General features: G+C 44.3%; 1 protein-coding gene across 2 annotated transcripts; it reads left to right on the top strand.

The window, feature by feature from the left end:
- Positions 1–237: 237 nt before the first annotated feature.
- rnf40 (ring finger protein 40) lies at positions 238–12,804 on the top strand. Of its 2 annotated transcripts, none has more exons than XM_069664051.1 (20): positions 238–290; positions 769–917; positions 1,074–1,241; positions 1,578–1,884; positions 2,102–2,302; positions 2,407–2,528; positions 4,049–4,195; positions 4,528–4,602; positions 4,742–4,861; positions 4,980–5,159; positions 5,858–5,993; positions 6,305–6,426; positions 6,568–6,833; positions 7,155–7,272; positions 7,388–7,537; positions 10,497–10,706; positions 10,787–10,912; positions 11,352–11,492; positions 11,607–11,708; positions 12,111–12,804. In XM_069664051.1, exons 2-20 carry the CDS (start codon positions 780–782, stop codon positions 12,285–12,287), a joined length of 3,006 nt encoding a protein of 1,001 aa, XP_069520152.1. In that variant the 5' UTR covers positions 238–290; positions 769–779; the 3' UTR covers positions 12,288–12,804. The 2 variants fall into 2 exon arrangements, with proteins under 2 accessions (XP_069520152.1, XP_069520151.1); XM_069664050.1 differs by having other exon boundaries at positions 10,494–10,706.
- The last annotated feature ends 77 nt before the right edge of the window (positions 12,805–12,881 follow it).

Here is a 12,881-nt window from a genome sequence, read left to right as displayed (position 1 = left end):
TTGCTACAAAGTGTTGTGGTACTGCCCCCATGAGGCCGGAGTGAATATTGCAGGATGGTTGATTATTGTTTATTTATATTATTTTCGGAATTATTTTAGGGACTAAGCGTTAGTAAAATTCTCTACATTTAAAATAATAACACAAGAATGTGGTTAATCTACTGTTTCTTTCTTTCTTAAAAAAAAAAAAATTCTCAAGCTAAAACAAGTACATGCGGAAGTACATTGACGCCATTTCCTGTAGCTCCTCTCGATGCCCTGAATTACATTTTCTGTCGCTCCTTGTGAAGGTTTGTATCGTTAAAATGTGTCAGAAAACCATTTATACATTTCTCCACATGTAGGGTTTATTTCCAGGATATCTTATGCATGTTGTGATGGGTACTGAATAAAAATTTCAACAGCCGGTCATCATATATGGTGGACAAAGATAGCCGTTTCGCGAAACAGGTCTCGGAGCATTAACGTTAGCATTAGCCTAGCAAGCGTTAGCAAGCTTGCTAATGTTTGAATATCTTTGTAGAAATTAAATATGAATGGTAGCTTTTTGGAAAGTGGGTTGTACAATAACAGTTTGTAAAACCGTTCGTAATATTTTCATACAAACATCAGAAGAGAAATATTCTGAGCCTGTAATATAGTTAGCCCTGCGTCTATAATGGAAGGCTAATTTAGTTGCTAGCTGTCATTCAGCGAATGAGTTCAGCATTTGCAAACTAAACGTTTATCCAAAAGCAACATTTCCACATCATGTTTGATCTCTTGTAGGGGAAGGAAAGATGTCGGGTGCTGGGGGAGGGAAACGTCCCTCCGGAGGGGATAGCCCCCCCGGCCCACCTGAGAAGAAGAGCAAGAAAGAGGAGAAGACCACCACCACCCTCATTGAGCCCATACGTATAGCTGGAGTCTCTTCTACGGTCAGTCATCTTGTGTACTGTCACAAGTCTCTATTTGCAGTCCAACTCTTAAAGGATATATCCATTGCAGCTTATCTCCAGTATACTGTATGATGCCAAACAACATTTAGAATCTCTGATGTTCCTCACTTCGGTGTATGTTTTTGTCCTGTGCAGGAGGAAATGGACATGAAGGTCCTGCAGTTCAAGAATAAAAAACTGTGTGAGCGCCTGGAGCAAAGACAGACGATGGAGGATGAGTTACGAGAGAAGATTGAGAAGTTGGAGAAGAGACAAGCTACAGATGACACGACCCTGCTGATTGTCAACCGCTACTGGTCACAGGTACTTCTGCGCATTTGATTGCATTTATACATTTAATCAATACTGTAAACCAAAGATTGTGAGTCTCGTATAAAAGACACTAGGCCTTCAACAAAAACAAATGCAACACATGATATCCAACTGTCTTCATTTACTTAGTAACATACAATAATATGTATTTGATTCGTCTATGCACTTGTAAACATTGCCAATTAGAGTTTGGAACTGTGCTTAGTCTGCATAAGTACCTCTGTAATGGTCGACAAAAGATCTTACAAATCAACTATAAATTTCTCATTTAAATCTTTGTTTCACAGTATTAACATTTCTTTGAATCCTTGTGTTTTTGATTTGCAGTTGGAAGAGAACGTGCACGTTCTACGCAAGCGTATTGAGCCAGAAACTCCCATGCCATCTACCCCTGCAACACCCTCGGCCCCTCTCCCTGACCCCTCACCAATGGAGGTAGACGGTGTCACTCTGGCCTCCCCAACTTCTGTCATTCCTCCACCACCGCTCCCAGAGGCCCAGAATGAGGGGGAGCAGGCAGATCAGCAGGAGGAGCGCCAGGAAGAGCGTCAGGAGGAACAGCAGCAGCCCCCTCCTCCTACCGGGTCAGAAGACGTATTGACGCCTGCAGAGCCGCCACAGGACCCAACAGCAGGTAAGCGCACTTTTTCCTGACCAAGCTGATCTTGAGGAAGTCTCGCTGACTGAATTTATGGACTACTTTAATCTGACCATAACGTCTGTAGTCTGCCATTTTTACACAGACAGACACACACAATTCCCATTTTATAGCTAGAGATTAAAGTTTAATGCTTTTATTCTTCCTGCGGATTTTAACCATCCATGAACGATTCATCTTCTACTATGTTCAGATGCATCGCCTCCCCCTCCACCCCTAAGTGAGAATGCCAAGGGCTTCCTCACTACCCTGGAGCACAGCAGTGAGGAGGAGCTCACCTTGCACCTCCAGGACCGCATGCAGTTCAGCAAAGGAGCCATCGCCTGCCTGGTCTGCGTCTTTGACAGACTGCACAGCCGCATCGACAACATGTGCAAGCAGGTTCAGGCTGCAGGTAACTGTGGAGATGTTCATTACTGACACATTTATAAAGGGTTAAATGACACTTATTAGCTCAACTCTGATTTTGCACGTACATATTTTGATCTGTTTTGGCAGCATGTGAGGATGATAGCCAATCTGACATCATTAATGAGAACCACACTCTGCTGGAGGAGAACTGTCGACTGCGAGACCTGGCCACTCTCCTGCAGGGCAGACACCACAAGATGTCAATGGAGGTACAGTGTTCTTGGTACTATTTGTGGGTTTCAGTGTGTGTAAGAGGTGGGCGGTACACCGGTTTCAAAACCGTCACTGGTGTCATGTTTTGCCGTGACATGGCAATACCGTCATTACTGGGATAAGCACACACGTTTGGGTTTTTGTGTGGGCCGCCCAGCTATATCAACAGCTGCACAAGTATATTTGGCGACTAATTCTATCATGTTTCTTATTTCATCTGTCCAGCATCATCATCCATGATTGAATGATTACTGTAAATCCTCCCCTTGAGCTGTGCACCTGCCGTAGTGTTGCGAGCAGCGTCTCCACAGATGCTTGTCAGAAACACACACACACACACAGATACAGAGAGAGAGAGAGAGAGGACTGCTTCCGTGTCCGTGTTAAATATGGAACTTGTTATGCAGCTACTTTAAAAGCTTTAAAGTGCAGCTGTGTAGTTCCGGTGTCATTTATAACTGTCGGTTTCGTTCATTTCGATCCTCAGCGTCTTAAAAAGACGAGCCTCCTTCACAAAACAGAGCCGCGGGTTAAAATTCAAAACGGTGACTTTGTAAAACGTGCAGCTCTTTAAATATGTAAACAGAGCAGACGCATGTAGGGAAAGAAAAACAGAAAGAGGCGGGGAGAGACAGGCCGCTGTGTTCAGTTACAGCAGGTGAAGGTGTGTGGGTCAAAATAACTCGTGAGAAGCAAGGTGGTCAGAATAAGGCCCGTTTTCTGACAGAAAAGCGTTGGCAGGGTGCTGCACGCGTTTCTATGGCAACATGTTTAACTTACTACACAGCTAACAACAAGCTTACAACACGTAGGGTGATAAAAGCACAATACTTACCAGCAACATTTGGTGTCCAGTCGATCTGCTCCCACAACTGGGCTTTTCAGTCTTTATTGTGATACTGTTTGTTTGTCATACCGAGCTCCGGGTAGACGAAAGGTTGCTCCTCCATATTTGCTGGGTTGACAAGGGTTGCGAGTGGCGCCCCATCTGATTGGTTGCCTGAAAAAAGGCAGAGCACTCTGAAAAAAGATGCTGGGTGCAGCACTTCTTCTCCAGGCTCTGTCCTCATTGGGAACAATTGAAAAAAGTTGGCGCTCAGAAAAAGGCACTATGTGGACACAGGCCTAAAGTAGTTTTGTGAACAAACACTAACATGTTGGAGACTGAAGCACAATTCTAATGGTCATAATTTGCAGTATAAAACACACAAAGGCCAGGCCTTAACCTCATTTTGTTCCTATCTTGCACCAATGACTATATTCAGTTCTCTGCTAAGATATGTGCCCTTGTATCAACAATAGAGCAAAAAGAACTGCAATCATGTTTATAGTAGAGCACCCCTTTGCTTCACCGCGATATAATACCTTTACTGCAAAAAGCAAAAAAAATACTGTGATATAAATGTAAGGTCATATCGCCCACCCCTAATGTGTGTTGTAAAAGCATCTGTGTGTATGTTGCCTTTTGGTGGCCGATAATGACAAAGCTTCTGTTACGTCTTTGACCTTATTGCAGCACAATGAGTTAGTGGACAAGGTGACCAGCTCTGAGACCAAGGTGTCTGAGATGGAGACGACGGTGGAGGACCTGCAGTGGGACATGGAGAAACTCAGCAACAGGGAACAAAAACTCAACAAACATCTGGCAGAGGCCATGGAGCAGGTGTGTTTGTATGAAACTGTGTATCTTTAGTTTGTGTGCTTTTTATCTGTGCGTGAGGCGTAGGCTCGTGGTGTTACTTCTCTCGTACACATGAGTTGTTAGCGATAAGGCTCTAAGCATTAATGCGCATCGGGCCAGCTGCTGTTATTGACGCTCACTCCTCTGCTGATGCGTGCTTAGATGGAGTGATTTTATTTGCACCAGATATTGAACATGAATAAAGTGAGCATTGTCTGAGTGACGTCATAGGATGTGTGTAGGTGTGCTTTTATGTTTTTTTAATGTGTTGTTTGTTCTTCTTATGATCTTTGTCTTGAATTTGCTCTCTGCAGCTGAAGTCTGGATACAGCAGCACTGGCAGCTCAGGTGGGCTAACTGGAGGCCAGATTACACTGAACATTCAGAAGGTGCGACTCCAAACCTAATAAAAGCATTTAATTCTTTGCACATAAATGACTTCATATCTTAGATGCAACTTTGAACTGGAAAATTGTGTTTCCCGTCTATATAATCTCTCTATAATCCCGTCTTTGGTTTTTCTCTTAGTTTGAGAGCCTCAATGCAGAGTTGGAGCACAACCAGGAGTTGGCCAATAGCCGCATGGCAGAGCTGGAGAAACTGCAGGTGGAGCTGCAGGAGGCTGTGAGGGAGAGTGAGAAGCTCAGGGTAAAGAGATACACTTCAGATTCAACGCATTGCTAACCTTGTTGTTAAGAACCCACGTCGCATTCTTTTGACATGACATTATAGTTTAGATATTCACTGTCTCATCCTGATTTCTCAGATGGACTTGCGGAATATTCCAGAAGAGGTTGTGAAGGAGACTCTAGAGTACAAATGTCTGCAGTCCCAGTTCTCCCTGTTGTACAACGAGTCTCTCGGGGTGAAAACTCAGCTGGATGAAGCACGGGCCCTCCTGCTCACCGCAAAGAACGCTCACCTCCGACAGATTGAGCACATGGAGGTACATTTCATAGATCAAAGTTGAATCTCAGAAGAAAACATAAGTGAAAAAATTATAAGGGCCTGTGTCCACTAACGGCTTTTCCTGCACTGGCAGTGCCTGTTTTCTATAAAAAATCAGCGCAAAGACGCTCTCTGCATCAGCTGTTTTTTGTCGCTGCGCTCTTAGTTGAAAATAGTTCAACTTTTGGAACACCGCTGCGTTCGTTAATATCACTTCTCCCTCATGGACCAATCAAAATCTTTTTTTTGTCCGTTACAAACTTTGTCAACAACCATGGCGGAGGTGAAGCCTTTTGTTGTTGTTTTTTCAAGGGGACAATTTTCAGGTGTACAGCTGCTGCTAACGCCAGGACACAATTCCATTCCATCATTTTTGTTTCTTTGTAAAATGTTCTTGAATAAAAGCAAATATTAAGCATAGAGAGCAATTTAAAGCGAAAGTGCCACCACACAACTTTTGTAACCTAGCAACAGTCAGCGCCGGTCAGAAGCGCTCTGAAATTGAGGTTGCGCTGCCAGCACAAAAACAACGCTGTTAGTGGACACAGGCCCTAATCCCTGATATTTTCTGAACTACATATTTGGTGTAGCCGTGTGTTGCCATTTAAAGTATGTAAAGTAACATAAACCTAAACATGCATACCATTACATCTGCTTAGCGATATATTCAACAATGTCTTCCTGTTTTCTGTTCAGAGTGACGAGCTGTCACTTCAGAAGAAGCTGCGGACTGAGGTCATCCAGCTGGAGGACACGCTGGCCCAGGTGCGCAAAGAGTACGAGATGCTGCGGATCGAGTTTGAGCAGAACCTGGCAGCGAACGAGCAAGCAGGTACGTTTTAAACACACCCTCACATCCATCAACAAGGCTTTGAAGAGGGAAGGGGAAACATGTCATAAAGTCAGACTATATTTGATACAGTGCAAGGTTACAGTATTTTGACGATGATACTTATAGTGCGTGTGCAAGTAAGATGTTTTTATCACTTGTTGGTGCATTATATATCATTTGTATCATGATGTCACTCCACCAGTTGAGCTCATCATTTACAGCACCTGATAATGTTGAATGACTCAAAACAAAATCGCATGTTGACTGTGCTCTGTGTGGGTATGACTCTCATGCTTTCTCGGCTCCCTCAGGACCAATCAACAGGGAGATGCGACATTTAATCAGCAGCCTACAGAACCACAACCTGCAGTTGAAAGGCGACGTGCAGCGCTATAAGAGGAAGTTGCGGGAAACCCAGATGGAGATCAATAAGGTAGCTGACGTGATTCACGGACAAATGGCTGCTATGTTTCTTTCAGTGTAATTCTGAGGTCTACGGTGATACATTTTCCTTTAACCAATGTGATATCCGTAAATATAGTCATTCTAAAGAATCATGTTTGTTTATCGACAGTTACGTTGTCAGAGCGGCGACACCGGGGTTCTGATTCTCGAGGAGACGACGAGCGACAGCATGGACGTGAAGAAAGAGGACGATGAGGACCAGGAGGAGGAGGAGGAGAGGAGGAAGGAGCTGGAGAGGCAGCGGGCTCGGGACAGAGAGAGGGAGAGGGAGGCCGAGCGGGAACGAGAGAGGGAGCGCGAGAGGGAGAGGCAGCGCAGCGACGAGCTGAAGAGGAAGGACTCGGACACTCTGAAGATGCTCAGAGTGGAACTCAAGTAATGCCGCTTTTGCACAAGTCCACCATCATTCATAAACTACAATAAATGTTTGACCACAATCACAGTCAGATGTATTCCTCTGAGGGAAACAGGCAAAATCCCCTGTGCTATAAAGAGCAGTGAGCGATTACACACGATACTCAGAAACCCTTACATCACCACCACCAAAGACTGCAAAAAAGAAGCAGATTTTATGGTCGTCTTGTTTCCTCTTTTACCACCACAAGTGTTCATAAGCAAATGTGTGTCAGTTAGAAGTCAGCTAATTGCACTGATGGGATTGCTACAGTTAATAAAGTGTCTTCTTTGACCGATCAGGAAAGCCCAGGAGTCCCAGAAAGAGATGAAGCTCTTGTTGGACATGTACAAGTCGGCTCCAAAGGAGCAGCGGGACAAAGTGCAGCTCATGGCAGCTGAACGCAAATCTAAAGCTGAGGTCTGTTCTTTGGTGTGTTGTCTTACATCATCATTTCTCACACGAAAAAAAGCTCTTTGTTAGCTGCTAATGAATAAACTGCTAAATACAGTGCCGATTATCTCCAACTCCCCAGGTGGACGAGCTGAGGATGCGAGTGCGAGAGCTGGAGGAGAGGGAGAGGAAGGAGAGCAAGAAGCTGGCGGACGAAGATGCCCTCAGGAAGATCCGCGTGGCGGAGGAGACCATCGAGCATTTGCAGAAGAAGCTTGCTGCAACTAAACAGGTGTGTTTTTCTTCCCTCAAACATATCAGAGCATACATGTGAGGCAGGAGGCTCATTTACTCTTGCATTATCCCAACAGCTACACCATCATTTTTCTTCTTACCTAAAGTTATTGAAGGCGGCCTTTAAACATAGGCATCATTTCTACGTGTGCAATAGTTAATAAGATTGAAACCGCTTTTCCAAGTATTCAGATCAGCCCATGAGACATGAATCATCAGCCCCGTTTGGGAATTTGAGATTTACAGCTCTGGGACTGCCCCATAGAAGAATATTAACAAGCCAGCTGTAGTAAGAATGAAAGTAGTGCAACGCATCTCACATTTGCCTAAGAAAAAAGTCCTGCTAATCTTAGACGAGAGTAAGAGGAACTGAAAACTGACGCTGTGGCCTGGCATTTAAAGCGCATCAGCTGTTGAACTTTAGGCCTTATTGAGTATTTTGGTTTTCCGTTTAATTGTTTTTCATTTGTTTATGTGTAAGATGACAGTTGTAGAAACACAAATCTCTTGGCACTCGAGAGCTTGGCAGAAGTGTTGTTAGATTGGAAAAGAAAACCGCTTACAATGAAGCCACTCTGGTTTGTCTTCACACAAACATCTGCTGGTCTCATTTTCCAAACCTTTTAATAGAAGAATCCGACAGAATCACGTTCTATATCTGACAACGACATAAAATTCAGCTTATATCTATTTAAAATCTCCCCCATCATACTGACGATCCAGAAATGCACTCATGCAAAAGAGCAATGCAGAAATTGTTTCGGGTGGGGCAAATGTTTTAGGTTAGCCAGGCCTGATAAAGTCTAAGTATGTAAAACACATGTCAGATCTGAGCTCACGTACTTGGCTCTGCAGCCTTGTAAATGCTGACGCTCCTCTGATGAGTTCATTAGTAAGTCAGGAGACTGCGCAGACTGTCACGAGATGGAAAATATAAAACCTTTTACTGCCTGAGGGTCAAATGTTGGCTGAGACGAGTTAAAACCTGAGTTGTGTTGATAGCGGATACACCCACATTAGCTAATGTATTATTGTCGCTCTAATATTAATCCAGCTGTTGACTTAGTGCTGCATGGAATACAATCAGTCTTAAAGGCTTATCACTCAAATCATATTACCTTCACCTGCGTCAACTAAACAGTCTTTCCTCTTTCAGTTTTGGTTCCAGGGTGACAGTGAACTAACCGCGCTATGGCCGTGTTTACACCTGGTGTTAACGTGCGTCTTGGGCGATCTGATCACAAGTGGCTCTATTTGTACGTCATTTCACGCCTGGCATTAGAACGCGTCTCAGGTGACTACTTTTGTCTGGACCACCTTAAAACCGCGGGTCTCTTTACGTTACGTCTGTGGCTGTAACTTCATTAAACACAGGAAATGACAGAAATGTAAAAGTGTTATGACTGTGTTTAACTGTTGTTCCATAGCATTTTATGAGCACGCAGGAGACAGATGTGGAGATCTAACATCATGCTTGGGAGGTCTAGCAGAACTTCATTAACAGAAGGCAAAACACGCTTTAGGCTTAAACTGGTGTGTTCTTACCTTTGCATGCTTCAAGTTAAAGCACAGCAACGACTAAACTGTTTTTGAGTCACGTGTTTGATTTGCTCTCCTCCGTCCCTGCCTGCAAAAATATAACATTATGACACAATGAATCTAATAAACAAGCTACCTGTGAGTTCTTACTTAATACTTTTATTTACAGGCCCTAGTCGGCTTGTAAGTGGGCAGTGTGAAATTAAATTAGGCAAATTAATTTTATAGTTTAGCAAATAGCACCGAAAACAAACTAGAGCCCTTTTTACCCTGCTGTTCCACCTCAGCGCCGTGTCGAAGCTCCACCATCATGCAGCCTTTGCCTTTGCCCCACCTTTCTGCCTCTGTGCGTCTTACATAAGCCGCTTTCCCACTGGTCAAAAAACCCACTAACACCCAGCTTTTTTGCTTAATGGGAAAGGCTATGACTCTGCAGTAGACCCGGGTAATTATCGGCTGACACAAAACCTGTGTCGACACGCTAATCTCCGCCCCCTTTCTGGCACATGCTGTGCTCCATCTGTAACTTCTGCGACTCCTCGTCATCTCAGCTACAACTTCCACCGGTCTCCGTCCGAGCAGCGCTCGAAAATCGCTCAAAATTTGTCGCCTTCGAGTTTGATACACAGACTGAATGAGTAATAGATACAATAACCTAACCACCGTAACATCTTCATTGTTTACTAACCCCGTCTCTGGCGTGGTGACGCAGCAGAAAAGAGACCAACGGGATGCTTCAATGGCAATGGGAAAAGAAATAGTGGGCATCTATTAGCGGGTTTCCTGGGTCTGAAAAACCTGCGTCAACGCGCCAATTTCAGTGGGAGGGGGGTGATAGATGACGAAACGAAACAGAGGTGTGATAATCCTGCCTTTAACTGGCAGAGTAAAAGGGACTTAGGTGTTATTGCATTTAATCACTAATCATTTGGTTCTATAACAGCACAAGTCTGAGATACTTGAATCCAAAAGAAAATTATAATACTGAGCTTTATTGATTCAGGCTGATGAGATGCTTCTGTGAAAATAGTAGCACACTGACGGGATAAAAGATTATATTTTCTTTGTGCTTATTTGTTCGTGCGTGGGGGTCTGTTTATGTAAAAGAAATAAAGGAGTCATGAAGAGTTTATACCGATGATTCTAAATCAAAGAAAAAGGAAATTAATTCGCTTGCGTCAGATATAATAGTTTTGTGTTGCTCAACTTTTAACTACAGGTCGTTAACTAGAAAGAAACATGGGACTGTTGACTTGCAAGTAAACATTTCAAACTACAATGCACACCCCAAACACATACTAACATGACTATTATGATATTTGGCCCCACCTGTGTTTAAACTGGAGTCCAGAAGAGTTATCGCTCTGTCCCAGACTTTACATTGTTTTTGATCCCTGACACCTGTGTCTCTCGAGGAGGAGGAAGCCCTGCTGAGTGAGATGGACGTGACCGGCCAAGCCTTCGAAGACATGCAGGAGCAGAACAGCCGCCTGCTGCAGCAGCTACGCGAGAAGGACGACGCCAACTTCAAGCTGATGAGCGAGCGGATCAAATCCAACCAGATCTACAAGCTGCTGAAAGAGGAGAAGGAGGAGTTGGCCGACCAAGTTCTCACATTCAAAACACAGGTGACTTGTTGCTTCCTAACCTGAAAATGCAGCACTGATTGCTTTTGAAGTGCACACTCTAACTGCTGCTCCCTCTCCAGGTGGATGCCCAGCTGCTGGTCGTGCAGAAACTAGAAGAGAAAGAGGGCGTCCTGCAGAGCACGCTCGCCGCTCTAGAAAAGGAGCTGGCCGTCCGGACACAAGCACTAGAACTGAACAAGAGAAAGGTGAGAGCGGGGATGCCATCAATCATTATGTAGGCTTTTGCACTTGAGATTGTCTAATGACTGGATGAGTTGATTGCTGCCAGATGTTCCTGCATACAAACACAGAGCAGCATCAGTAGAAGATCTTGATAATAGAAGTGTGCACATAATTGTTTGGGCGTGTTCGGCTGCTTGTAAAAAGTTATGACTTCTAACTTTTGTGGGGTTACTTCCACGAAACATTGACTTTATGAGGTACATTGTTTGCAAGTTAAACCCACCAACTGTCCCGATTTCTTGCTATTTTTGCATGTAGTTAATGACTGAGTCTCTGAGGCACAAAGAAGAAACTCAGTCTAATCCCAGCTTACTGTACCACCGCCGCACTGCAGCTCAGGAATGTCATCATTAGGCTTTTTTTCCTTTTTATTGAGTGTATCCGGTTCCTTCCCTCCTGCAGGCGGTGGAGGCCGCCCAGCTGGCAGAGGACCTGAAGGTGCAGCTGGAGCACACGCAGGCCAAGCTCAAGGAGATCCAGGTCTCCGTGGCTGAGAACCGCACGGCGCGGGAGAGGGAGAGCAGCAACCTGAAACGAGCACAGGTATGTTGCGCTTGGGCCAGGGCTCCAAAATCACACGAATTACGTCTTAACTTCTTGGTGGAAAATGACATCATGCGTCTGGTTTAACACCTCGCTACCCATGATGCCTTGTAGGAGGACCTGTCCAGGCTGAGACGGAAGCTGGAGAAGCAGAAGAAGGTGGAGGTGTACTCTGATGCTGATGAGATCCTGCAGGAGGAGATCAACCAGTACAAGGTGAGAACGAGAGAGCTTTCTTTCCTGCAGAGGAATTTATGACTTTAATCAACCTCTGTTTGTAGCCAGGGAGTTCTATTCACGCCAACAGCTTTAAGGCAAAATCTGCAGACTGTTGCTGACAGATCTAAAACAGTGTAGTAATATGTCGTAAGGCAAAATACTACACTTTGTAATTTGCGTAATTGGCTGGCAGTGGCAGTTTTTCATTCACGAGTGCGGGCCAGAAAGTGAGCTCAAACCTCACAGAATCAGTCGCTCTGTGCTTTGGGGAAATCAAGAATCTCACTTGTTACACCCTCAAGTGTTAGCAGTGGTACTTAACAATGGATAGAGGTAATAACAGTGTTGGCAATGCAGCGTTCAGCCCATATAGCATGTCTTTTATTTATGTGTCTCCAGGCCAAGCTGCGCTGCCCCTGCTGCAACACACGAGACAAGGAGACGGTGCTCACCAAGTGTTTCCACGTGTTCTGCTACGAATGTCTGAAGATGCGTTACGACACCCGACAGAGGAAGTGCCCCAAGTGCAACTGTGCCTTCGGAGCCAACGACTTCCACCGCATCTACATCACCTAATTCACAGACAGACGGAGGAGTGGAAAAAAGAGAAGAGTAGACGGAACCAAAGGAGGATAGAGAAAGGACAAAGGGACTGATTTAAAGACATTGTGGGGACATCAGATGTGTGTGGATCCCCGTTTTAATCTCTCTTTTGAAAGACTTTGTTTTATTGCATCATCATTGCCACTTGGTGACCAAACAGATAGAGTTGTGCTGTAGTAAATAAACAGTTGTTTGTGCACACTGTGATATTCTTACATGTTGAGCTGCTCTGCACTGTTTTCCTGTCCTTTATAAGTTGAACATCCTCTCTTTTAAGAACCAGCCCCTCTTTTAAAACGTCTTTTTTTTTAAATGTATTGAAACTTGGAGCTGCAGTGGTTCATGGTTGATCTCCCCTGAAGCGTTTCTTTGAACTGTTTTGTCCTGCTGCTTTTGGAAACCCTGTAAAATCACTGAAGCTGAACTTTAAACTTTAAAATTAAAAGAAGCCTTCCTCTACAGATCGGGGGATTGCATGTGAAACACTCAATATGTTTCTCATATATAAAGCACAACAGCCAGAATCGTCTAACATCCTCGGTAAGGCTATAGTATTAACAAAAGCCT

This window comes from Semicossyphus pulcher, unplaced genomic scaffold (genome assembly GCF_022749685.1).
Source record: "Semicossyphus pulcher isolate SPU_LCO1_2020_fin unplaced genomic scaffold, fSemPul1.0.p SCAF_16, whole genome shotgun sequence".
NCBI lineage: Eukaryota > Metazoa > Chordata > Actinopteri > Labriformes > Labridae > Semicossyphus > Semicossyphus pulcher.
Note: the sequence above shows the minus strand (reverse complement) of the source record. Positions and strands in the feature narration are given on the sequence as shown.